This window comes from Leptodactylus fuscus, chromosome 2 (assembly GCF_031893055.1).
Source record: "Leptodactylus fuscus isolate aLepFus1 chromosome 2, aLepFus1.hap2, whole genome shotgun sequence".
NCBI classification, from domain to species: domain Eukaryota; kingdom Metazoa; phylum Chordata; class Amphibia; order Anura; family Leptodactylidae; genus Leptodactylus; species Leptodactylus fuscus.
In genome coordinates this window covers 33760113-33787181 of record NC_134266.1, presented here as the reverse complement: position 1 = coordinate 33787181, position 27069 = coordinate 33760113, and the positions used below count along the sequence as shown (strand labels likewise).

Genomic DNA, 27069 nt, shown 5'->3' with positions numbered 1-27069 from the left:
AAAACTTCTGCTATGTCTTACTTTCGGGATGACTTATTTTCAGGGAAACAGGGTATATACCCCATAGGGGTCTATGTTATTACTGGGGTCTGCAATGCTATTACACATGGTAAAAAAAAAAATCCCACTTTTGGTGTAATAGGGATCTATCCGTGCATTTAATTTATGCGATGTCACACATGGTAAATGTGTCGGAAGACACAATGTGAACAGAGCCCTCTATGCAAAGAAATAGTTGGATAAATTGCTGGTCGGTGGGGGTCTGATAGCTGAGACCCCGCTAATCCTGCGAACAGGAGCCGTGAGGACGGGGGTCTCATCATTCACCAGAAATGTAAAGGTTTTACTAGAGTTCATGTAACTTTAGAGCACTATCTATAATCTGTCCATATTGTTGATCCGTGCGGGTCAGACTGCTGAGACCCCCACTGACCCTGAAAATAGAGGTGTTTTACCCCCGCCACAGACAGCTGACGCACCCCCGGCTCCCATTCACTTCAATAGGGGGTGCTGCTATCTCCAAATTCCCTTTGAAGTGAATTGGAGCTAGGGGTGCGTTACACTCCACCCGGGGGTTCAGCTGAGGGTAAAACACCCCATTCTCAGGATCAGGGGGGGTCTCAGCAGTCACAGCCCCACCAATCAATAATATGGATAGATCATAAACATTTTGCTTGGCATAACCCTCTAAGGTTACATGAAACCCCTTTAAATTGCTGGTGGGTGTCAGGATCCCCCCTCTACTAGCCTGCCATGGCTGATAACAGCGAGCAATAGACTAGTAGCAGCTAGGAGGCAGCCAGCATCTCCTGAGGTAATGGTGACAGCTGACATGGCAGGGCTGGAGCGGTGGGCGGGACATGGGGTGAGCTGTGGGCGGGGTGACATCCAGCCAGGCCCCGCCCCTTGTGTGGCCGCACTGCGGAGGCAGCGATATTCCGTATGCATTCTCCTCAGCGCTATGTCTGAGAGCGACCTGCCCGACGTGGTGTGCCCGGACATGGGTACCGACAGCTCGAACAGGCCGAGGCTCCGGCGCTGCTACACGGGCCGGGTGACGGTGGAGCCGGTACTGTTCCTGGCCATGTTTTCTATGGCGCTCCAGGGCCCGCTGACTACTCAGTATCTGTGGGAGCGGCTGAGCGCGGACATCGGCTACAATGGGAGCCGGACAGAGGGCTGCACGAACAGCACGAACCCCCTGGAGAAGGTGAGAGGCGGCTACACACGTGACCAGACACAACAGCATCTGCCAGACACAACAGGGGAACCAGCAGTCAGACAAAGGGAAATCCAGCCAATCCGGTCACTGCTTTCATTCTCCACTTGGTTACTGACAATGAAAGCTGGAATGTGATTGGCTGCTGGGACACCTGCACTTGTTTTGTTCCTGCTCTGCCAGCTGTCAGGATAGATTGCACAATCACAGTGAGGAGCCGGGCACAGCCCTGAGCCCCATAGCAGGGCACACAGTGGGGACACCACAGGCTCGGGCATCTTCAAGGGTTTTCACCATTGCAAAATCTCTTACAATTCCTATTTTCATAGTATAGTATTAGATATCCTTCAGGGTTCTATAGGGAGGTGACAGGTCGTCTGTAAGGTAGGGGTTCACCTATGCACAAGGTTCTGCCATGGCCTGCTTGTATCAGATCGATGACTCCATATTTTGATCCCACTATTTTTCCCTGTGCAGCGTCGGGGGATATGGTGCATGCTGCCCAAATAAGCCCTGACATCTATTGTCCCCATCCCGACTGTCAGACATATGTCCACCCCGCCTAAGACTCCATGCACACTGCTGTGAGCGGTCCGTGTGCTAGGCATGTTCCTAATAGCGACACTGATCCATTATTTTCTTATGGCCCCATACACACTCCTGTGTATTATCTGGGCCATTGACCTATACTAAGGGACATGTCCTATTTCTTTCTATTTTGCAGCCCAGGTTCATCCATGGCCACTCCTATGTGCACATCCATCTTTTGCACTGCTTTACAGGAGAGGAGTTGTCGTTTTTGACAATAGGGATTTGCTGTTTTCAGTGCTGACTACCTAATCTGGAGTTCAGGGCTTGTATATTCAGTAGATAGTAAATGTATACATGCTATAATATAAAGAGGTCTGTACGGTGATGGCATTCGCTAATAGACCAATGAACTGATGACTACAGGTCTTGTCATCTGTGTCCTTACGAAGACCAAGATCATCACTTTTATGTTCTATTATACGATATACGAAGCCACTACCATGTATATATTGTTATGTGACATTTTTCCGCTACAAACCTTTATGGCATATTAATAGGATTATCCACGACTGCCAGTGGCTGGTGCCGCCATATTGGTTGCTGTATATTATATTATGTGTGAAAGTACTATATACAGCCACATTATGATTGGGAAGGGCTGACCTCTGGACCCTCACCAATTCTAAAAATGCAGGGACTGTAATATTACATTTCCTTCATATTCTTTTTTTTCCTTCACTGTAGTTCCTTGGTCCCCTGCTGTATTGACATGAATGGGGCTGACTGTATGTAGTTCACTTCACTGCCTGGGGGCCAATAGTGCTGCTGTTTCAGAAAAACTAACTCTGGCCCATTAATTCTTATGACTGGTCGGGGTTCCAGAGGTCGGATCCTTATAGATCATAAAGTAAAGACATATTGTCATCAATAAGAAAAATAGTTGTCCACCTCTTTGGGGGAATAAAAAAATCTAAAGGGCGACACGGTGGCTCAGTGGTTAGCACTGCAGCCTTGCAGTGCTGGAGTCCTGGTTTCGAATCCTGCCAGGAACAACATCTGCAAGGAGTTTGTATGTTCTCCCTGTGTTTGTGTGGATTTCCTCACATACTCCAAAGACATACTTATAGGGAAAAATGTGCATTGTGAGCCCTAGACACAATGGGACTGACCAGGTCACAGGTTCTTCCTCTGAATCAGCCATGGTATCTACAGCAAGACAACGCAGCATGCTGAAAAATAAAAGCAGCCTCTATTGCTGCCTCCCATTGAATACAATGGGAGGCAGATTCAGGACATAATTTGGAGCTGGCTATCAGTCTGCCGTTTCAATTCCTAAAAAATCCCATTGATGTTTACATGACAATGTGCATGTCGCCACACCGTGAGTACTGACACCACGTGGATGACGTCCGTGTGCCTCCATGGACACACTCATTGAGGTTTGTCAGTACAGGCTGCAAAACAGACAGGAATAAGATCTGTCCTACGTTTTGCTTCAGCCCCATATGCAGGACCATGAAAATAGACGGTCATGGATATGGGGCCATAGAAATGGATGGCTCGGTGTGCTAGCCATGAGTGTACACAGTCATATGCATGGGGCCTAAGGCGGTGTTCCCATCTACATTGCACTGTTGTTTTTCCTATAATACCGCACAGTTGGTATTTAAAGTCATACAATCCTAACGCTCATGTGATTGATAGCTGCTCATCCTAACTCTCCCATGTACACGCACACCCCATTAGTGGCCATTTATCTTTCAGGGAAACAAAGGATCACGCATGTTGAAATCCAATATGCCCAGTTCTTCTTTCTCTCAACATCTGTTCTGGAAGAATCAGAAAAACCTTCAGCAGTTATAAGTAAAGGATGACTAGTGCCAGGGTACCCGGTGCTATGTATTTTCTGATTCAGTTATGCTGGTTAAAGAGGACCTTTCATCAGATCGGGCACAGGCAGTGTTATATACTGCTGGAAAGCTGACAGTGCGCTGAATTCAGTGCACTGTCGGTTTTCCCGATCTGTGCCCGGTGTAAAGCGCTATCGGTCCCGGTAAAGTAGCGCTTTAGTGTCAGAAGGGCATTTCTGACACTTAGCCAGGGACGCCCTTCTGCCCAGCAGCGCCTATCGTGCTGTACTGTGTGAGCGGGGAGGAACGCCCCCTCCCTCTGCTTACACAGCTCGTCCATAGACGAGTATTATCAGGAGGGGAGAGGGGAGTTCCTCCCCAGTCTTAGAGCACAGCGTGATAGGCAGTTTCTGACAGTTAGCCAGGGACGCCCTTCTGACTGTAAAGCGCTACTTTACTGGGACCGATAGCACTTTACACCGGGCACAGATCGGGAAAGACGATAGTGCGCTGAATTCAGCGCACTGTCAGCTTTCCAGCAGTATATAGAACTGCCTTTGCCCGATCTGATGAAAGGTCCTCTTTAAGGCTAGGTTCACACCTGCACCTGTATTCTGTTCGGGGGTTTCTGTCCCTGAACCCGCTTAAAAAATTCTGAGAGAAAAATCCTACAAGCATTTTTTGGGTGGAAACCCAGTGGACCTCATTATAATCTATGGGGTTGGAGGGTAACCGCTTTTTAAGCAGATTAGGTTTCCTTTTTTTTGGATCCCAAATGGACTCTAGTGTGATGCTAGCCATCGGCGACCTCAGTCTGGCTACTAGGTGGTGTAGAGGAATACTATGTGTTACACTAAACTTCCTAAAGTGGCGCACCGCTCAGCGATAAGTAAATGTACAACGTGATGGCCAGAACATGTGCCCTGTAACTTATTGTTCCCCATTGCCGTTGCATTGAATCATCTGTAGGTTTCTGTTTAGATATGATTTTGTTTTCTTTCATCTTCCATCACTATTAATAATATTCACTATTATAATCCACATCATATAACTATACAGTAATATGTAAGCGCTAATGGAAACGATACATGTTACCTGGGGTCATACGATTTTCTAAATATTGTATATGGGAGCACACTCCATCGAATACAACATTTTGAAGGCATTCTCACTTTTAGGTGAGGCGATGTCTTAAAGAAGATCCTAGCAATGGTAATCCGTTTAAAGATGGCGTGCTTATCTCAGAGTCATAGGATTAAGTTCTAGTGTCTCCAGAAGGCCCAGTGCTTGGCGGTGGTAGACACAGGTCCCGTATTTGCGATATCCTTGGTATTTCTAATACACAATTAAGACAGAATGTATAAAGTTATTAATAGTGTTGTAGAAAGGCCCGCACATCTACAGCACACTGGATATGAATCCGCATCAATATTGATCTGAGCCTGTAGAGTCATAGTGTATATAATGTAAATGACCATCTTGTGATGACTGAATCTATTAGTCAGCATCCTGTAATGTCTCTTATTACACACGTCATGGTAATATAATGCCGTACATCCCGGTACACATTTCATTGTGCCGTTATGGGGTTCTCCACCTTCAGGTCTGATCTTCTCTACCCTTCCGTTCTCGTCTTTGTTTACAAGCTGCCATCATGTGATCTCTTCAGCCAGTCAGTGGCAGGAACGGTTGCATGCCGTACCTTACTGCTGCGTTATGATGCCAATAACTTTTGGGTGATCTGTTTTATAGACAGGGCTCTTGGGATCTGGACCACTTCTATATGGAAGAACAGAGATTTGTACTATACACAGCTTTCTGTTATCTGTCCATACCCTTTCATTTCATTGGTGTCCTGCTGTATTTGGGCACTAGCCTGGCCTGAGCTATGCCCTATAACTGCCCCTCTATCACGCTGCCTGGTCAAAATGTCTTACTCAGGTCTGGATTCCACTTCATTGCTTCAGTCGGTACACCAAACCACCAACACTGACCCCCTTATTTTTCCACAGCCCCGCTCCGACTCCCGTACAGACTCCATGGACTGACAGAAGCAGTATATTCTCTAAGTCAAAAAAATATATATATAGTAAAAAATAATCCGATTCCTATGAAATTACATATGTAACAAAATAATGGGTGTTGGGCAGCTGTATGGCAGCCACTAATTCCCCTACTCCATAAGGGTAAGTTTACAAGGGTTTTTTTGGACCGGAACCTGAGACGGAGGCCGCCTCAGGTTCCGGTCCAAAATATAGGTAGCTGCAGTGCATCGGCATCCAGTCGCGCACTCCGCTCCAGATTAGGCCCAAATGAATGGGCCTAGTCGGGAGGGAGTGTCTTCAGGCGGATGTCGCAAGGTGAATCCGCCTGAAAGAATGAGCATGTCGCTTCTTTTTCCGGTAGCCGGAACAAATGGCTTCCGGAAAAAAGAACTGACCAGCTCCCATTGATTTCAATGGGAACTGTCTTTTTGGTCAGGATTTTGAGGCATATACGACCTCAAAATACCCATGTGAACTCCGCCTAACACTCCCTGTACTTGGTGAGGAAATGTCGTCATTTGGAAACCGGAGCTAATACTGTGACTCCGAACCCACGGCCCTGTCTGCAGCACAGCATCTTTCTCTTTGTAGTATGTAAACCTAAAATGAAAATAAAAGTACTTGGCTTCATATGCCCTGTGGCGGATTCAGCCCTCATGTACAGTTGTGCAGGTGGAGTGTTATGTGTAGTATTGCAGATGCCCTGCTGGGGGTGATTTAGTGCATTTAGTGTTCTTACCTTCCAAGATGCTATTCATAGGACATACAGAGAGCTATAAATACCGTGAAGACTCAATACAAGAAAACAAGCCCAACACAAGGAGATGCAGTACTGCAATATATTCCCTTGCCGGTGTGATAGAGCTAGTAATGGAAAGCTTTACTCATAGACATATAACTAATCTATACCTGACGATGGTGCTTATAGGGGAAAACCTATGTAGCTGCATAGTGGGACAGGTGGGTTCAGAACAGAACCATAATGGAGACAATTACCGTATATACTCAAGTATAAGCCAAATTTTTCAGCACAGTTTTTGTGCTGAAAAAGCCCCCGTCTGCTTATACTCAAGTCAAGCAAAAACAGCCGCAACAGCCACAATAGTACTGTATAGAATCTCCCATGAAATAGTGAAAAAAAAAAGAAGCTTTAAAAAAAAAAATATAGTAAAAAAAATAAAGTAAATAAAAGTTGTAAATCCCTCCTTTCCCTAGAATACATATAAAAGTAGAAAATTACTATGAAACACAAACACATTAGGTATCCCTGTGTCTGACAGTGCCCGGTCTGCTGAATATAGGGGATCTGCAGTGCTCCTGTTCCGTCAGGAAGGGGTTAATAGGAGCACTGCAGATACCCTATATTCAGCCAGGCTGAATTCCAAGTGGGGGAAGAAAAAACCCAGTCCTCAAGCTCAGGGAAGGGGCAGACAGACAACCAAAACACCCCCTCCCCTTCCCCTTTCCCAGCATCTACTGCACCCAAAAACTCCGGCCATTTTAATTTTTGAAATTTTCCACTAGCTGCTGCATTTCCCCCCTCGGCTTATTCTCGAGTCAATAAGTTTTACCAGATTTTTGTGGTAAAGTTAGGGGCCTCGGCTTATATTCAGATCGGCTTATACTCGAGTATATACGGTAACTCCTTTAGGCTGCAGTCCTGCTCCTCTACTCATTTCACTAACCTTTATTTGTACAATCCTTAGGACACACTTCAATACCAAACCTAGAAATGAGTGGTAAGTCATGAGGATATAATTGTGCACCAGTGTTGGATTTTCTACACATTCCTGACACAAAGTCTTGTAGAAATTTCAGAAAACAGAATTTAATTTCCTGCTAATGTCTTCAGCTTCTGACTGGAGACGGCAGAGCTTAAAGGGAGCCTGTCACAACAATCCAGCCTATCAACACAGCCCACAGGTAGATAGGTTACAATCAGCAGAAGCAAATAGTGTTTTCCCCAGTATTACAAATGAACTCTTTGGAGCAATGAGGGCACTGCTATAGCCCCAAGGAGGTAGTGACAGCTTTCACATTGCTGCAAAGAGCTCATTTACATATTGATAACAATTTCTCTGCCTTTGTGGCACCGATTCACAGGTGACCGAAACCTATCTATCTGCAATGTTGTTGTAATGGGTTCTCTTCCCTTAGCAATATTTTTGTCCTGCCTCACTGGTCAGAGGGGTTAGCCCCAGTTCAGATTAATGGATGAAGTTCTGCTTTTTTTATTTTTTTCTTAAAGGGATCCTATCATTAAAAGTCATTTTTTGTCCTTAACACGTAGGAATAGCCTTAACAAAGCCTATTCTTCTCCTATCTTTAGATGTCTTCTCCGGGCCACCGTTCGATATATAATACGGTTTTCGTCAGTATTCAAATGAGTTCTCTCGCAGCACTGGGGGTGGTCTTCAGCGCTCAAACAGCACTGGGGGCGACTCCAATGCTGCGAGAGAACTTTCCATCTTCTTCAGGAATGGCCTCTTCCTGTGTCTTCTTCCGGTAGTGGCTTCAAACTTCCAGGCCTAGGGCAAAGCCGACTGCGCATGCCTGCCAGCCACAAGAAAATGCACAGTATTGTAAGCGGCCAATTTCTTGAGGCCGACAGGCATGCGCAGTCGGCTTTGCCCGAGGCCTGGAATTTTGGAGCCACCGCCAGAAGAAGACGCGAAGAGAGCCCGTTCCTGAAGAAGATGGAGGTGGCGCTGGAGATTTCCCTTGCAGCATTCGGGACGCCCCCAGTGCTGTTTGAGCGCTGAGAACCACCCTCAGTGCTGTGAGAGAACTCATTTGCATACCCGTGAAAACTGGATTATATACCAAACGGCAGCCCGGAGAAGACATCTAAAGGTAGGAGAAGAATAGCCTTTCTTAAGGCTATTCCTACGTGTTAGGGAGAAAAAATTGACTTTTAATGATAGGATCCCTTTAACATCTCAGCCAGAAAATATGTCCAGGATCCTCAAAGAGCCTGGAAAGTTCAGTGTAATTTTCAGAGCTTAGACTACCTGATACCTGGGATTTGTCAGTCACTGTTGTACGAACATGCAGAGCTCACACTGTATAGGTATACATAAGGCGAGCAGGGAGTGGCCGCCTCGCCAGGGTTTACGGCTTATTGCACATAACAATTAACTTAATATGTTTTTGTTCTGCAGGTTCTGTCACGTGAGCCTATTTATTTTCTTGACTATCAAAGTAAGCATGACAGAAGCATAAGTGCGCCAAAAAAACACCCGCAAAAGCGATTCATTCGCTGAGCATTTGTATAGTTCAGCGTGCAGGTATCACAAGGAGAAACGTTATATATGATAGGACACAAAGGGGTTAAAAGCAAAGCGTAGGAAATGTTTGGCGTCAGAGTAGCATTTAGCAAGGCCTTATTTTTTAACGCTTCCTGGTTCCTGGCAGCTTGGCTACATGGATGATGAATGGTTTAACGTGATGGATACCGAGAAATCTTGCAGCCGCCATTGGCTGTGATTGCCAAACCAGATGCTGTATATGGAGGTAGGTCAGTATTATTGAGGAAGCGCACAGGGCTAGTTTGCAGCGGGTTAGGCTACATGCACATGACCCTAGTGGTTTTACTGTCTGCAAAAAACATATGTCCTCTGCAATCAGGGAGCCACATAGATCCAATACACTTGTCCGTGCCGTAAAAGTGGACAAATGTAGATCACGCTTCATAATTTGCAGACCCCTGGACACGTTTGTAAAAATTATGCATGTCTGTACTAAAGTGACAAAGGCTGAACTTATCGTGTGCATGGGGTCTAATGCTAGGAGTCCATGTCCCGGGAATAGTAGAAAGTAAATCCGACTCCTACATGAACCAAGTCTCACGTCTGAAACTCCTAAAATGGTGATGATAATATAAAGTTGCATTACGTTGAGACATGCTGGGTCTTATCCAATGCGGAACATTTAGGACTTGTTGATAAACCTGCATGCAGTCGGGGTGAGATAGAAGTAGGTAGATCGCCTACGCAAGTCTATTTTAATCATTAGAGTTTTATAACTGGATAATAAAATTAATGCGGATTTATCATCTAAACCCAGTGTGAGTCACCCGCTTATTATACTGATAGCAAGTGGAACATTTCACAAGTTCGCTGGGTTTGGTTTTTTTTGTTTTTGTTTTTTTGTAATCCTGAATTAGTGATTAAAGAGTTGGCTGGGATCGACAGAGAACGAGGGAAAATTAATATAAGAAATAATAGGAATAATAATAAGAGGAGGCAGTGCTTGTTTATTAGATGCAATATCGTTTCTGCAGAACGGACGACACATAGACCTGCGAAATCCGCCCCCAGATTCATGGCAGATTATGTGGTGTAAATATACCCTTAGGGCAGACCTGGGCAATGTCCGGCCCGCGGGCCACATCCGGCCCTCTGACTACTTCTATCCGGCCCGCATAGCTAGTGGAAGTTTGTTCAAGGACCTGTGATGATGTCATCACAGGTCCTATCACCAGGATAGGCTATGACTCGTTAGTGGGCGGAGCCACACGGGACTGTGTGCTTGATGCAAGCTGCCGACAATGGAGGCTGCTGGATGATAAAGAGAGAAGAGACAGCATGTGTGAGCAAGAGGGGGGAGCTAGGGGCAGATGTAGGGGGGCAGTTACACTGAATGCACATGGAGGGGGTAGACATTAAACTAGGGGGCAGACGGAGGGTGACATTAAACTGGGGCAGCTGGAGGAGGATATTAAACCATGGGGGGTAGCTGGAGGGGGACATGTCTGCCTCTAGTTGCCCCCAGTTTAATGTCCCCTCTAGTTTCTGCTGGTTTATACTGGGGCACCAGGAGAGAGACTTAATACTGTGGGACGTTTGGAGGGAAATGCTATAATGTGGGGGGGTATAATGTTATGGTGACTGTAGGAGGATTTTACTTTGTGGGGCACATGGGAAAAATGATTGAGAAAGGGCGGAGAAGTGGGTGGAGCTAAATTTGCCACGGCGCACATGGCCCTCTATAACCGTTACAATTGCTCATGTGGCCCCATGGGAAAATTAATTGCCCACCCCTGCCTTAGGGTATAATCACACAGAGGTTTTTGCAGGCTGAAAAAATCTGCTCCAGGCACTGGGAATTTTTTTTTTTTTTTTGACGTGTTTTTTTGGCTTTTTATTTTTTATTTATTTTTTTTCTCCAGCACACTCCACGGACCTGTAAATTTCCCTATTTAAAAAAAATCCACAAGTTTTGATATTGTTTTTTTAAAATAAAAAAAAATTAAAAAGCATCAAAAACTTGCATTTTTTTCTACCTCCCATTGGCATTTCCCTAAAAATCAGCCTGCAAAAACTTGTCAACATACACTTAATGGTAGTAGCAGATGTAGTGTGTGGTGTTTTTTTTTCTTTTTTGTTTCCTTGCAACTCTCCCATAGTCACAGTTTTTACTTGGGGTAGATTCACATCTGCATATGAGCCTCTGTCATTCTACGGCCTGGTGAAGGGTAAATGAGATTGTGATTTCCTCATCTGTATTTCTCTATAAGCAGCCATTGCCCTGTGCCCTAGAAACTCGTACTTCATCATGTGACCCTATGAACTATAGTGAGCGTCTGAATCTGCAGAGCGAGGGATGTAATGTAATGTGCTTACTATACAGAAGATATTTTCAGACTGTCTTCTCTCTTGTGTTATCTTAAACATGGTCAGACATATTGTGACTGCTTCTTCCATCGCGGTACCTCAGGCTATGTGCCCATCTGGAGGCTCAATCACAATGTCCAGACATCACAAAGGACTGTCTACTCCTCTGACTTTGGTTTCAAAACGTCAGACCCCCGATGGACCCCCATTATAGCCAATGGAGTCCGCCATGCTCCGTGTGTAACTATTACAGCGGTCCAGCTGTCTGTTGTTCTGGGCAACAATGGCGTCACTTTCAAAGGAGTCTGTCACCAGGGTGGGGCATATTAAACCAACACCACAGATGGGTCAGATTCAACTGAATGTAACATCTTTTTCGCATAAAAATCTCATTTATTTCACAATATGCAAATGAGCTGTCTCATCTACATATTGTGAAAGGGCTGGCCTGTTGCTTCAAACCCGTAGGCCCCGCACCGCTGTAATAAGCTGGCATGAATGCGAGAACATAGGGCCAGGCGAGGGCTGAAAAAATGCATGTCAAAAATGTCTGACCGGAAAAGGCTCATAAATGTGAGTGGTGTGAATCACGTAATAGTATAAAACCCATAATGGAGGTCGGAGCGCTGTCCTTTATAGCTCACAATCTGTCATTGCTAATCTGGTCGTACTGACTAAAGATTCGGTATGTAGTATAACTATGCCTGGAGTACGCCTGCAGTGACCGTGTAACCTACACCGGTTTCTCAAGATTATGTGGTCTTGACTGAGCCACTGTTAATGTGCCCAAATATACCATCAGTAGGTGTCGGGCAAACACTTTATTCGGCTGCAGGTACTTTCTAAATTCTATCTACCCCCATGTGAGGGCCCCTTCACACGGCGCAAGCGCTCGGCTCCGAGCCGTACACGCGAGCGCTTCTAAACACTTCCCATTCACTTCAATGGGAGCGCGCGTAAAGCCGGCTTTATGAGCGCTCCCATGAATGGGAAGTGTTTAGAAGCACTCACGTGTACGGCTCGGAATGAGCCGAGCGCTTGCGCCGTGTGAAGGGGCCCTCACAGCTGTAGTAGCCACTCATGGCCCATAAGAACATCCCTGACCCTCCTTTCCCCAGCATTGCCATCAGGGTAGGGTCAGCACACCCCCATACTTAGAAGATAATCGGCTAGTCTTCCAAAATTTGACCAAGTTGTGTATCAGGACCTCTACTCTGTTATGTAGCCTATTTGCACCTCATTGAAAAGGTTATATTACTCGTCCAAATGCTGTATTCTTTACAAACCACCATTCTGATGCCCTATCCTAAGGAGAGGCCATAACTATTTTAGTCCCCAGAAACTCCTTTAAGGACTCAATAGTGTACTGATTTGGTTACAAAGAAATTTGACATCTTTGTCAGACAGCAACTCCCATTACGAATATTGGTCACGTAGACACGTATGGGGCAGACATCTTGTGACAGAGCATTACAAAATAACATTATTTTGAAAAGCTGGTAAGCTTGTGCCATACATATGTGGGCATGTCCAACCAAGAGCAGCGATGAGGAAAGACTTTTCTTCTATATGTGTTAGTCTAGTCGTTGTCTCTTTATACAGCAAATGTTTAATACTCTTCCCTATTGTCTATTATCGCCCCCCCCTCCCCCTCCCAATGTTAGGGTGGGTTTACACCTGCACTCGGTCTCCGCTTTGTGGGTTTCCATCTTCTGCCGACAGGAGACGTGGAAGTCAGTGTCCGCTCGTGAGCGTTTTGTGCAGACCCATTCAGATGAATGGATTTGAAAACTGACTGCTGGTTTCCATCTCCTGTCTAGTTTCTCGGGCAGAAGACGGAAACCTGCAAAGCGGAGACCGGGCGCAGGTGTGAACCCGCCCTTATTGTGTTTTGGTACACTGTATTTTAACATATTTCCTGTTTGTAGGAAGTGGAGTCCCTAACATCACACTGGAGTCTTTACTTGAACTTGAGTGGCTTTCTGGTCGGCCTCTTCTCCGTGATGCTCCTTGGCCCCTGGAGTGACCATGTCGGCCGTCGGACAGTGCTCATCGTTCCATTCATCGGACTGACCTTGCAGGTTGTCGTCTACCTTGTGGTCATGTACCAGGAATTACACGTTGGTTATTTATTGCTTGGACGGATTATCTGTGGCATCACCGGTGACTTCAACATGATCCTTGCTGGCTGTTTTGCCTACATAGCAGATATCACAGATCGACCATCACGAACATTCAGGGTTGCCATCTTGGAGGCTTGCCTTGGCATTGCTGGAATGATAGCCAGTATCATAGGCGGACACTGGCGGAAGATGCAGGGCTACATTAACCCTTTTTGGCTAGCTTTTGCCGTGTATGTTTTTACAGCTTTTTATGTTTATTTTTGTGTCAGGGAATCGGTGAAGGACAGGAAACCATCCAGATTGTTCACTTTCAGACATTATCAGTCAGTCTTTCACCTCTTCAGTTTGCCAGGAGAGAATGGCAGACGAAGTAAGCTGTTCCTATATTCTTTGGCCTTCCTTCTCGTGGTGACTGTTCATATGGGGGCCAAGGACTTGATGGTGATCTACGAGCTCAGTTTTCCTCTGTGCTGGGACTCTGACCTGATTGGTTATGGATCTGCAGCCGAGCACCTCACGTACCTCAGCAGCCTGGCCGGGTTACGACTCTTCCAGCTATGCCTGGCAGACAGCTGGGTGGCAGAGATGGGTTTCTTATCAAACATTTCAGGCCTAGTCGTCTTCTCCTTGGCTGCAACTACTCCAATAATGTTTACAGGTGACGTACCATCACAACTTTTTTTTTTCTTTTTTACCTGTATAAAGTTGTTCACTGTGCCACGGTGCTCTACGGTAGACCATTGACTATGAGCTGCTGTATGTTTGTGGTAAGTAAAGAGACGCACAGGATTATCAAATGACTGTCATCCATCGTAGGGTGAGAGCAAAGGACATTCGTTGTAGAACGGAGACGGAGCCCCCTCCATCAGGTGTCCATCTTCGTTCATTCTCATGGACATGGGCCCATGTGCTTTCATTGCTCACTGCTTGTCAATGCGTTTGGTATTCCGTTCGGGGTCCCTAAGCAGACTCCCCGAATGGAATACTGAACACAGAACCAGACCTGAAGCTTTCTTCCATCGGAAAAGTAAAAGACACAATGGAATATATATGTATTTTTTACATTAGAGTCAGCGGGGACAGAACACAGCTCCGTTTGTCTTAGTCCTTCTATTGCAGTCTGTTGCTCTCATCCTATGAGGAGGAAAGGCCCCCGGCACACAAGCTGTCATGTGCTATCCGATATTACGAATGCCTAGGTAGCCTATGAATCCATTCATTTCTATGGCCTTATTCACATGGACTTGTTTTTACGGATCCTTGTGGGACCAAGCCACAATATAAGGAGTAGGTCTTGTACATGTGAGGGCCCCTTCACACGGCGTAAGCGCTCGGCTCATTCCGAGCCGTACACGCAAGCGCTTCTAAGCACTTCCCATTCACTTCAATGGGAGCACAGATACGGCACAGATGGCACATGGATGATAACCGTATGCTGCCTGTGCCTTCCAACTAATTCATCTTGTGTGGTGAGGCTGGGCAGGAATAGGACCTGCGATAATCAGTCATGTGTATGGGGCCATAGAAAATAATGGGTTAGTGTGCTGCCATGGATCGCACATTGTGCTTGGAGCCTTATGCCCTTAGATACTTTGGTTGCACCCACCACGGCATTATGTCTTTCTCATACCAGTGCCAGCACTGTACACAAGACTCCAAATATGAGCTGACATGGTATATAAAAAGGTAAATCTGCTCTTGTTGTCCATCTAGATCACTTTTCATAGATCCCATGAACTTATTTGCCTTTCTTGGCTCAGGTTGTGTAAGTTTTGTGATATGTAATGGAGAAATGTTCCATCTTGTCCTACGCACATAATCTTAATTTCCACCATTGCTTAATCCTCATGTAATATAATATTCCCATGTTCTGTGTTTAATTACCTTACATTTTAGTGTTAATTGCAAATATTCCAAATTTAAAGGGATTTTCCAAGCCCAAAGAATAACAAACCCCTTACATTTGTATAAAATACTGGAAGCTGTAATGCCCATTTTTCCGATCCACCGCTGCTCCTGTGCTGACCCTCCAGCCGTCTTTATGGGTGACATTGGGGTGAGGTCCTCTGCGACCAATCTCTATTTTTAGTGTTGTGTGACACTGTGGTGTTCACGTTGTGATTGGCTGCAGTAGGGTCACATGTTGTGGTGACATCATCACTGAGACCAGCGGGGGACCTGTGAAGTGTGACCATGGGACCCCATGCAGGACCGGTGAGGATGAGTATTTCTCCTTCTCCATTCATCATTGCAAAAAAAAAAAAAAAAAAATTCAGGGTTTTTTTTAATTCTCAAATTATGGTTAATAAATGGGGTTGACCTAGTCTTAGAACTTAGGATATGTCAACTAAATATGGGGAACTGTAAGACGGAAACCCTTTTGTGGTTACACGCAGAAAACCTGCAGACCCCATAGACTATAATTAACTCCTTGTAAGACATTTCTCTCTCCCTATTTTAAGCAGAATGGGGGTTTGATATTGAGTTTTAATGACAGCCTCCCTTTAAAGAGGACCTTTCATCAGATTGGGCACAGGCAGTTCTATATACTGCTGGAAAGCTGACAGTGCGCTGAATTCAGCACACTGTCGGCTTTCCCGATCTGTGCCCTGGGTAAAGCGCTATCGGTCCCGGTACCGTAGCGCTTTACAGTCAGAAGGGCGTTTCTGACAGTTAGCCAGGGATGCCCTTCTGCCCAGCAGCGCCTATCACACTGTGCTGTGGAGCCGGGAGGAACGCCCCCTCCCTCTGCTCACAGTGCTCGTCCATAGACTAGTATTATCAGGAGGGGAGGGGGCGTTCCTCCCCGCTCACACTGTACAGCGCGATAGGCGCTGCTGGGCAGAAGGGCGTCCCTGGCTAACAGGCAGAAACGTCCTTCTGACTGTAAAGCGCTACGGTACCGGGACCGATAGCGCTTTACCCGGGCACAGATCGGGAAAGCAGACAGTGCGCTGAATTCAGCGCACTGTCAGCTTTCCAGCAGTATATAGAACTGCACGTGCCCGATCTGATGAAAGGTCCACTTTAAAGGGATTCTACCACTAAACCTTTTTTTGTGGATAAGACGTCGGAATAGCCTTTAGAAAGGCTATCCGTCTCTTACCTTTAGACGTGGTCTCCGCTGCGCCATTCCTTAGAAATACCGCTTTTTACCGGTATGCAAATGAGTTCTCTCGCAGCTATGGGGGCGTCTCCACCACTGCCAAAGAAGTGTCTCCAGGACCGGCTCCTTCTTCGTCTGCAGCGTCATTTTCAGCATCTTCTACTGCCACAGGCTTGTAACTTCTAGGCCTTGGGTAGAACAGGCGCACAGGCCACAGGAAAATGGCCGCTAACAATACTGCTCTGCCCGAGGCCTAGAAGTTATGAGCTTGCAGCAGAAGAAGACACTGAAGATGATGCTGCTGACGAAGAAGGAGGCGGCGCTGGAGACACTTCTCTGGCAGCGGTGGGTACGCCTCCATCGCTGTTTGAGTGTTGGGGCCCGCCCCCATCACTGTGAGAAAACTCATTTACATACTGGTAAAAACCGGTTATTTCTAAGGAACGGCGCAGCGGAGACCACGTCTAAAGGTAAGAGATGAATAGCCTTTCTAAGGCTAAGTACACACAGAGTTTTTTTGGATTGGAACCTGAGGCGGAGGCTGCCTCAGGTTTCGATCCATAAAACGTGTTGCGGAACTGAAAGCGGTGCACGGGACCGGCTTCCAGCCGCGCACCCTCCTCCGGATCAGGCTCAATGAATGGGCCTAATTCGGAGTAGGGATTTCTTCAGGCTGAGTCGCGAGGCGACTCGGCCTGAAGAATGGACAAGCCTCCTGAGCGGCTCCCATTGATTTCAATGGGAGCCGTCTTTTTGGTCCGGGTTTTGAGGCGTTTACGGCCTCAAAACCCTGACCAAAAAACTCTGTGCGAACAAAGCCTAAAGGCTATTCCGACGTCTTCACCAAAAAAAAAAAAAAGGTTTAGTGGTAGAATCCCTTTAAGTACAACAGCACAAGCCACTTGTGTACATGGCCCGTGTTCATATACGTTGCGGCGACACATGACTTGATAATACGCTGACAAGCAATTTGGTGAGAAATGTGCAGACTGCTGTAAAGTCTGCCAATGGAGGAGGCCGACACAGCTGTACTGAAAGCTGCTGAATGCACAATGTGGTTTTCCTGTGTCCTCAGACTTTCAGGAATTATAGTGTTAAAAAGCTGTTTGCAGAAATGAAAGGCGCACAGAGCGCTAGTAAATGATGTCCTGCCATAACCTGTCCGGCCTGTTTGACATCTAGACTGTTCAAGTCCTGCGCAAGTGCAGAAGGCAGAGGGTTACTAAGGGCATTACGAGGCAGATTTACTAATCCTGACTAATGGTCAGACATTGCAAACTTAGTCTGGCGCCAGATAGATCACAATGGCTAATGCCGGATGGTAAATCTTAGACATCTTAGACTGTGTAGTCTTTCTTTTACACCACCTATAAATTGATTTAGTCCTACTGACTTTGTTTATTTAAAAAAAAAAAAAAAAAAAAACACCAATTTTTCGGCGTTCAGTATCACATATTAGGCCACTCCCCTTATACAGATGAGTCACACCTTTATCTGGTAGACCTTGACCCTTGTTAGAAGAGTCAAGTGTCCTAAAGGATTATTTAATTTGGTGCAAGACATGTACCCCAGTTTTTTTGTCGCAGTTTTCCACAATAGTAGATGATTTTCTCTGGAGAAATAAAGCTGCCAGCTGTTTAATAGGACAGATTAGATTTCCTCCCCTTACTTCCAGGCTGTGTGATCTGCCTTCCCCGCTGACTTGGATGCTTCCTCTCCTCCACTCTGATCTGCCATATCCATATGTGGCTGTTTATGTGAAAAGGGCCCACACTGTCGATATGGAGTTCTTGGTATCATTGTAACCGTTATGGTGTAACATTGTCCGAAACAGCAAAAAAAATTTTTATTGAAAGCACAATTGACATATTTTTAAATAAAATTTTTGCATAAAACAAAATTGTGATTTTTTTTACCCAAATATGTTTTGGACTATTTTCTCTATAATTAGTATCGACGATCTGGGCCCTTTTCACGTAAACAGCCACATATTCTCTAATGGTATAGTTACACAGGGTGGCAACTTCCTACCTACCCACAATGCCCAGTGACCACACAGTTTTATGGTAATATCCTGTGGTCATCGGCCACCATGGGCAGGTATGGTTTTGGCTGTATGCAGAGAAGACATGGGGGCTTATCACTAGGGCATGTTCCTTCACACACTGAGTGTGCCCGACATGGTGAAACCTGACTAGTAATTGCATAGGATTACTGCGGCCAGTTCATGCCATATAGGTTCGCCATTTGGGCAATGATTGGAAAGTAACCTGGTGTGACGCATTCTGTTTTACAAGGAGAAGGGTAACATAATGAATTAATTTATTCATACATTTCCAAGAGTAACAACTGAGGGACAGCAAATGCTGAAGGAAAGCTCTTCCAGCACGGTTTCAAGGGAATTAAAAGTATTTTTTATTATTGCTGACAGGCCATTGTCAACCCGCTGTATTATTTATATACTATAGTAACGTAATATAACAAAAGCCTGTATAGCTGATCTTCATTTGTATTCATTGCCTGTATTGTAGGGTACGGATTAAGGTTCTTCTCCATGGCGACTACTCCGATTATTAGATCCAAGCTGTCTAAACTGGTGGACGAGGGGGAGCAAGGTAAGCCTATCTGTAATGTTAGTGGAGGAATCTCCCGAAATAAGGAAGGGGCTGTCTCTGTTCTGTATTGTGCTTTATTCTGGGCACATACCGATAGACTGGAGACGACTCCATTACTTGTATGGTAATGGGGATGCTAAGGTTACTGTATGGTAATGGAGATGCTAAGGTTACGTTCACACCTGCCCGGAGCCCTGGTGCATAGTCTGGCAGAAAAAGGAGAAAAGAAAAGCGCACTCGACAGACTCCATTATACTCAATGGGGTCCCTCAGAATCTACTGCTGTCCGTCATTGGACCCTTTTTCTGCTCTTCTGGTCCATCAGAGAACCAGACCGACGCAGATGTGAACGTAGTCTAACCAGAGCTACTTATCTACAGGGGTAAGTGGCTTATTGGACACCACTTTCTGTCTCGGGCTGCCCCCCATGTTAGCGGATACATCACAATTGGTTCACGAATAAATACTGTACAGCACAATGAGCAGGACCCTTGGACCATACGGAATATATCACTTATCTCTTATCTGCCGCGTATAATCTGTAACTCCTCAGAGGACAAAGGTTCATCATTCCTGGTAACCTCTGCAGTCTTGCAGTACGCACCATAGCACAGACGAAACGGGAAGTGTCAGGGTGCCGGGTATTCTGGAAATAGGGAGATGTATGTGACTGACTGCACTGTATGTCACCAAGCTGTGGGGTCAGTGATACAGGTCAAAACCAAATGCTCAGATTTTAGGAGATACCAATGTTAAAATAATGTAAATTTATAACTAGGAGCCGGCCTGGCAGTCACAAATCCCCACCGATCAGCCGTGATCATGGGATCGCTCACATCTAGCCATGCCAGACAAATTACATAGCGCTCGAACATGAAATGTGCAGAGAAATAGTTACACAGAGACGTCCTGATGGGCTAAATCGGATAGATGGGATATGGATAGATATGATAGATAGATAGATAGATAGATAGATAGATGGGATATGGATAGATAGATAGATAGATAGATAGATAGATAGATAGATATAATATAGATAAGAGAGATAGATGGATGGATAGATAGATAGATAGATAGATAGATAGATAGATAGATAGATAGATAGATAGATAGATAGATAGATAGATAGATAGATAGATAAGAGATATATGAGAGATAGATAGATATTACACACATACACACACAGCCTTTCACTATTTATTCCTGCACAGTGGTGCCCCCAGCTGTGAAGTAGAGTAGTGCGGCCGGTCACATTTACTTGTATGGAGATGTGCTGTGGCTCCCCGACACAGTATACTGCACTTTCACTAGCATGGGTACCATGTGTAGATTATAATTTTTTTTTTATTTCTTTGGGAATATAATTTCTTATTATGATTTTTTTTTTTTTTTTTTACATTTACAAAATGAATACGTATTGTTTATTTTGTATAACACGTCCTATGGAAATATTCACACAGTGGTCTAGATTTTCTAATACAATACAGATCTAGACAAGCAGTTGAAAAAAAAACAGATCATAGTAAGGGCGGGTTCACATCTGCGCCCGGTCTCTGCTTTATGGGTTTCCGTCTTCTGTCCGAGAAACTGGACAGGAGACGGAAACTCAGCAGTCAGTGTCCGCCCAGGAGCGTCTTCTGCCGAGGAGACACAGAAGACACTCACAGGTGGACACTTTGCAAACCCATTCAAGTGAATGAGTTTTTAAACTGACTGCCGGTTTATGTGTCCTGTCCAGTTTCTCCGGCAGAAGACAGAAACCTGCAAAGCAGAGACCGGGCGCTGGTGTGAACCCGCCCTCAGTGACGCTGGATGATAAATCTGATGTATATATTAAACTGAGTCTCTTAGTTGGCTTACGCTAGGTTCACACTTGTGCTGTGGTTTACATTGTTCAGATCCGCCTGGTGACCTGAAAACGGAAACCCAATACGCTTAAAAAGCGGCTATCCGCAAACCCTGTACTATAATGGGATCCGTCCGGTTTCCGTCCGCGTTTTCAAGTGGAATGAGGGACGGAATCCCTGAATGGTGACCAAACACAGATGTGAACCCAGTCTTACTTTCAGAAAGAACTTGCCTGACCACGGTGCATTTTTTAGCACTTAAACCAAGTTCTTTTTATCTGGAAATCCAAGCTAGCAAGTCAAAAAGTTTCAGCCCAAACTAGAAACGGCGCATTGTGCCAAAGATTTGCAATAGTAAATCAGGGCAACAGATTTTTAGAGGTTGCTGTGACTGTCCAATCTATTCACTTGCTGACATGGCCGTTCAGATGAATGGACCGGATTTTCAGTCAACGTTTCTGCAACAAATCCTCCACATGTGAATGTGCACTAAGGTAACAAGGCCTTCTGTGATTGCTTGTATATCCCTTGTATATGTGTCGGTCTGTCCTAGTGATGTCACCATTGTAAGTATCTACTGAGATCATTGGATGGAGGACTGAAAATCTGTGGTCATGTTAAAGATGATCTGAAATGGAGTGCCGGGTTTCATCCATGCTTATTGTCTCCAATATTCTCATCTACAGGGTCGTTATTTTCCGTCGTTGCTTGTGTAGAAGGCGTCTCCTACATCTTGGCCACCAGTATCTTTAACTCTCTGTATCCAGCTACGCTTTACTTCATGAAAGGCTTCTCCTTCTTGTTTGGAGCCATTGTTCTGCTCATCCCAGCCGGAATCATTGGGTAAAGTGTTTTTTTGTTTTTTATTGCCTTTCCTCTGAGTTACGTCTTTCCATCTCCATCCATCTAGTCATGAATCTGCCATGTTGGATTTCTGCCATTGGGCAGGCTAAGTTGTGGCAATCACCATTTGTGAATAGAAGACTGTGTCTGCCAAGTTCTGATCTGTTTGTGAACATCCGTAATGTGCAATTGGACTACAAAATGTAGCAAACGGCCTTTCTGTGGTATCTTACAGAGTGCCACTGTACTTCAAATGAACATGGAGTCCTGTAGGCAGTCCAGGTCTTCAACACTGAACTTACCCAGGCCTTATGGACCTCGCTTTGTGCCATGGGACACAGCCATGCTACAACAGAAACGTGTCTTTACAAAGTTAATATAGAATTATCCAAAGTGTCTTGGTATGCTGAAGCATTAACCTTTCCCTTACTGGAACTAAGGGACCGATGCCAAGCCATGGAAAATAAAAAAAAATACATAATTTTATCCTTCCTCCACAAAACTATGCACTTGGTAAGGCAGGTCACCGCTCCTGGTGTCGGCAAAACCAGACTAGACAGACAGGTATGATTTTTTTTTTTTTTCAGTCCACAGTTCAGTGGTGACATTGTGGTTACATCGCTGCATCCACCGCTCGCTGAAGTAAGATTTGCCTGGTGTTGCCCGGCCATGTAGCTCCTGCCAGGGCACAGTTTTTGGCGCTGATGTTAATGCCAGAGGATGTTTCTCACTAGAGATGAGCGAGTACTGTTTGGATCAGCCGATCCGAACAGCACACTCCATAGAAATGAATGGATGCACCTGGTACTTCCGCTTTGATGGTGGCCGGCTGCTTAACCCCCCGCGTGCCGGCTACGTCCATTCATTTCTATGCGAGCGTGCTGTTCGGATCGGCTGATAGTACTCACTCATCTCTATTTCTCGCTATTCAGTTATTGAGTAAGCAGAACAATGAGTGACCTATGCACTATGCATCTCGGGACTTGGTGACCCCGCTGTGTAACGTTACACGGTCTTTAGGAGCTGACGTATTGCAGCTGCAGCATTCTATTACAGGACCAACCTGGAACTCTTCATAATGATTCCAATGGCACCTGAAATAAATGAAATATAGTTATTCTTGTCTTACCTGTAGCTTACGCTAGGTTCACACCTGCACTCTGGTTTCCGTTCTCTGGGGACCCAAAAATGGAAACCCAATCTACTTAAAGGGGCTCTATCAGCAAAATCACCGCTAAAGTTATATTAGACTACCCCCTTGTTTTATAATAAAACTATAAAAAAAGAATATGTTAAACTTATCTAATGTGCACGCTGGGCGGGCATTCAGGGTCCGACTTCATCTTCATCCACGCCTCCTCTTCCAGCAATGTCCTCAGGTCCCGACTTCCTCCGGCGCTCACGAACTGCCATTGATAAAAAATGGTGCGGGTGCATGCACAGTAGTAGTAGTAGCAGCATGCGCATGTACCCGCGCCATTTTTTATCAATGGCAGTTCATGAGCGCCGGAGGAAGTCGGGACCTGAGGACATTGCTGGAAGAGGAGGCGTGGATGAAGATGAAGTCGGACCCTGAATGCCCGCCCAGCGTGCACATTAGATAAGTTTAACATATTCTTTTTTAGAGTTTTGTTTTAAAACGGGGGGGGGGGGGGGGGGGTAGTTTAATATAAATTTAGCAATGCCTGAATAACCTTTTTAAAGGCTATTCACGCATATGTGGAGGCTCTATCAGCATGATTTTGCTGATAGAGCCCCTTTAAAAAGCAGTTACCCACAGACCCCATAGACTGGAAATGGGGGATGGAATCCCTGATTGGAAACCAAGTGCAGGTGTAAATACAACCTGACCATGTGCTGCCGATACCGTGTCTGTAGTGACGTCTTGTCTGGTGACACTTGAGACCTCAATCGAGGAAGCCTCAAAATGGCCACATATGAAATCTGACTCTCATTTCCTAGAGCTCTATGTAGGGGTGCAGGTACTGTGCTCCTATGGCTGTGCTCAACTCTCCTTGGCAGCTTAAGACTTGCCCGTTGACTTTCTAAAATGGTGGTTACCCTTTAATGGGACACGCTCATCTTAGACACGTATGACCTATCTATAGAATATGCCATATAGGTGCGGGTCCCACCACCAGGACTGATAACAATCTCCCATGGCTGCCTATACACCTCTTTCTCCATTAATATGTTATCCATGTACTTGACTCTTCAGAACTCTCATAGATGCCAGTGGAGCGAGCTGCACGTGCACAGCCATTCCCAGCAGCCATGACATGTAGCTCAGGGTTTTCCTGTTCTAGAGATAATTATTGTGACCTACATCTATTAGACTTTAATGGTGTGGCCTGTGAATATGGAAAAGGGAGGCGGAAACCCTCTTAAATAATCCAGTTGCTGACTTGTCTATAGATTAGCTGTGTGTGAGACAGATATCTGGTTTATCTCCTTGTAAGGTTGTCTTCTTTATTTTATATCATTGCCACGTGTAGCTTTCGTCTAGCCTATTGTACATTGCACATCCCACTATTACAACCATTCATCATTAACCATTATTTCTTATTTGTTTTATAGGTTTATTGAAATTTGTGGCCAAAAACCGCTGTACAGCCAGTTTGCAGAAATTTCCTGACGGCCTTAATGCAAGACATTTGCGCAACTGGGGATGTTGAATCTACTGTGAAGAAGTTGGGTTATAGAATGGAGTATATGACGCCGAGCGTCACCAGTGATGGTTTTGGTCTCACCGGGATGAACTTATGGAAGACCTTATAAATTTAAAAAATGTAGATTTTACTAATCCTCTGTATAACACCTATGATACGAGATTCTGTATAGTTCTTGTGCCTAAAGACTTCGGGTCTGATAGCCAACATAGGAATCCAAACTAAACTTTATCCTTTCAGTTGGAGGGAACCCATCACCAGGTTTGAGGCCGCTAAACCACCATTATGTTATGCGGACAGGGTTTAGTGCCCCAGCCCTGCCTTACTCTCTACTGGCCAAACCGCCAATATTTTTTTTGCAGTATTTGTATCATTAATATATTTTGTAATATACTTAATTAACACATTTTGTCTCCTTTCTGTGAAATCCTGCATTGTTTCACTCTTCCCCTTGTTTCTGTATTGGGAGCTGTTCCTGCCTCTCACTGATGTTACTGTGTATGGACGGGGCTGTGTAATATGGAGAGAAAATGAGGGGAAGTCACTGAAAATAGTTATATCTATAGTATTATAAAACATACAAACTTGTTTTTGGTGTCACATGAAAGAGGAGATGTTCTTCTTTCATATGACACGATGGTAGCAGTTCTACCTAAATTATTCACTGGTTGAAAACATAGTTGCGATTGGGATTTTCACATCATATATATGATACAGCTTCATATGAATATCCCAATCCCAACAGCTTTCAACCAATTGAAAACTAGATTCTCCTCTTTCATAGGACACCAAAAACAAGTTTGTAAGTTATATAACGTCTGAGATATAACAGTTTGCAGTGATCCCCACCTCATTTTCTCTCCATATTACACAGCCCCGTCCATACACAGTAACATCAGTGAGAGGCAGGAACAGCGCTCAATACAGAAACAAAGGGAAGAGTGAAACAATACAGGATTTCACAGAAAGGAGACAAAATCTGTTAATAAAGTATATTACATAATGTATTAATGATACAAATACTGCCAGAAAATCACAAGTTGTTGGAAAGTTTAGTTACACTTCCCGGAATTTGTCCAGTACTCCTTTCCAGTGGCTCTGGACATATTGTATTGGTGAAGCTGGGGACAGTACACTTTGCTATATTGCATATGTGTAGTGAAGGGGATATACTGTTATCGGCTTCACCAGCAAAGCTTGTTCCTCTCCGGGAAGTTGAAGGCTATAAAATGTAAAATGCAAGGCCTGCGGAAACTGAAATACGTATTATACAAGTTTGTTTCTATGCGTCACAACTGCTCAGACCTGTGATTGGGCATCAGCTGGTCAAGCAGTCACTGACGTAAGTCTGAAGTGCCAAAGACAGCAGGGAGTAGCTCCGGGGCCCAGGAGAGGTGAGTACTAATGTTTTTCTGTTTGATCACCTTCCCTGGGCCTCCACTTATACTCCTGAGGTCTGAAATGGCAGTTCCGATTCGGATGTGTTCGGTTCCAACGAAACTGTAGGTAGAACCTCCCAAATAACGTGATTTTGTTATCCTGGTTCTTGTTCAGTTTTGGATATTTTTCGATTAATCGCCCATCCCTAGTTTGAGATGTTAAGCCCCTGTTTTATAAGGACATAATGGTGTGTTTGTAACCCCAAACTTGTTGACCGGTTCCCTACAGAAGTTTGTAATAGAAAACATAACCTGCTGATCTAGCACCTGATGGTTAGTTGAGCCCTGTTATAATCCATGCCCAGTCATATCTGCACCCATAAGGAACTGTCTGACCCCTGACTGATGCAGGATATGTTAGGTAAAGCTAAAATTGATCCCTGACTCTGTGAAGTGAAGCTGCAATGTACTGAGCCCCCTACCCCAATACATGCGTCACACCCCCTCCTCCTAGGACTGATAGTGCACAGCTATGTTTGTATAGTCGCTCTACAGACAAGCCATGTGCATGCATCTCTTCTGCTGCTAAGGACACTTTATGGACTGGATACTATGGACTGGAATGACACTTCATGTACTTCGTCTACTTACAGATGTAGCTGAGCTCGACTTGTTATTCGCTTCAGTCGCAAGTGTAGGATAATGCAGTAGATCTATCTGCAGCGTGCCAAATGACAAGCTCCGCTCTGCTATCTCGTAAAGTGATCATAGTATTTTTTTCCTTCTTGCTAAGTTTTATACATTTTTTATTTTTATTTTTTCATAAATTTTTGTTTCTGAAGTCTTTATAAAGTAATACAGAGAATCCTAGACATGGCAATAGTTGTACAAACTACTAAAATCCTGTACACATGACCCTGCATGGCTATGTACACTGCCCAGATAGCGCCATCCAGTGTCTAAGGTGAGACATTTCTGCAATAAGATGTGAATGTATTGGAGAAATCATTTCGATAGGATTTGTTCTGATGTTTGTGCATTTCTCTCATTGTCTGTGATAACACATTCCAATAAATCCTCTGCTGAACCTGCACCGAGTCTCTGACGTGATGGCGCTGACGTCTGAATTATCACTTGCCATCCATTAAGCCGGGCGCAGGACGTTTCTGATATTAAATGTTATGGATTCAGTTCCAGTGCGGAAGATATGGTCACACTTCTGTCATC

At 44.9% G+C, this 27069-nt stretch overlaps 1 protein-coding gene across 1 annotated transcript; it reads left to right on the top strand.

Annotated features, from left to right (window-relative positions):
* Window positions 1-903: 903 nt before the first annotated feature.
* On the top strand, window positions 904-27057 carry SLC46A1 (solute carrier family 46 member 1). Its single transcript, XM_075263572.1, has 5 exons — window positions 904-1210; window positions 13189-14041; window positions 19021-19104; window positions 21638-21794; window positions 24372-27057. The coding sequence occupies exons 1-5, from the start codon at window positions 962-964 to the stop codon at window positions 24427-24429; spliced, it is 1401 nt and encodes a 466-aa protein (XP_075119673.1). The 5' UTR covers window positions 904-961; the 3' UTR covers window positions 24430-27057.
* The last annotated feature ends 12 nt before the right edge of the window (window positions 27058-27069 follow it).

What these genes read in the sequence shown, in the direction of transcription:
- SLC46A1 (XM_075263572.1), top strand. Translation starts at nt 962, where the DNA reads ATGTCTGAGAGCGACCTGCCCGACGTGGTGTGCCCGGACATGGGTACC. An exon ending in GGTGGACGAGGGGGAGCAAG is followed by an intron (nt 19,105 to 21,637) that starts GTAAGCCTATCT and finishes TCTCATCTACAG; the next exon opens with GGTCGTTATTTTCCGTCGTT. An exon ending in ATCCCAGCCGGAATCATTGG is followed by an intron (nt 21,795 to 24,371) that starts GTAAAGTGTTTT and finishes TTTGTTTTATAG; the next exon opens with GTTTATTGAAATTTGTGGCC.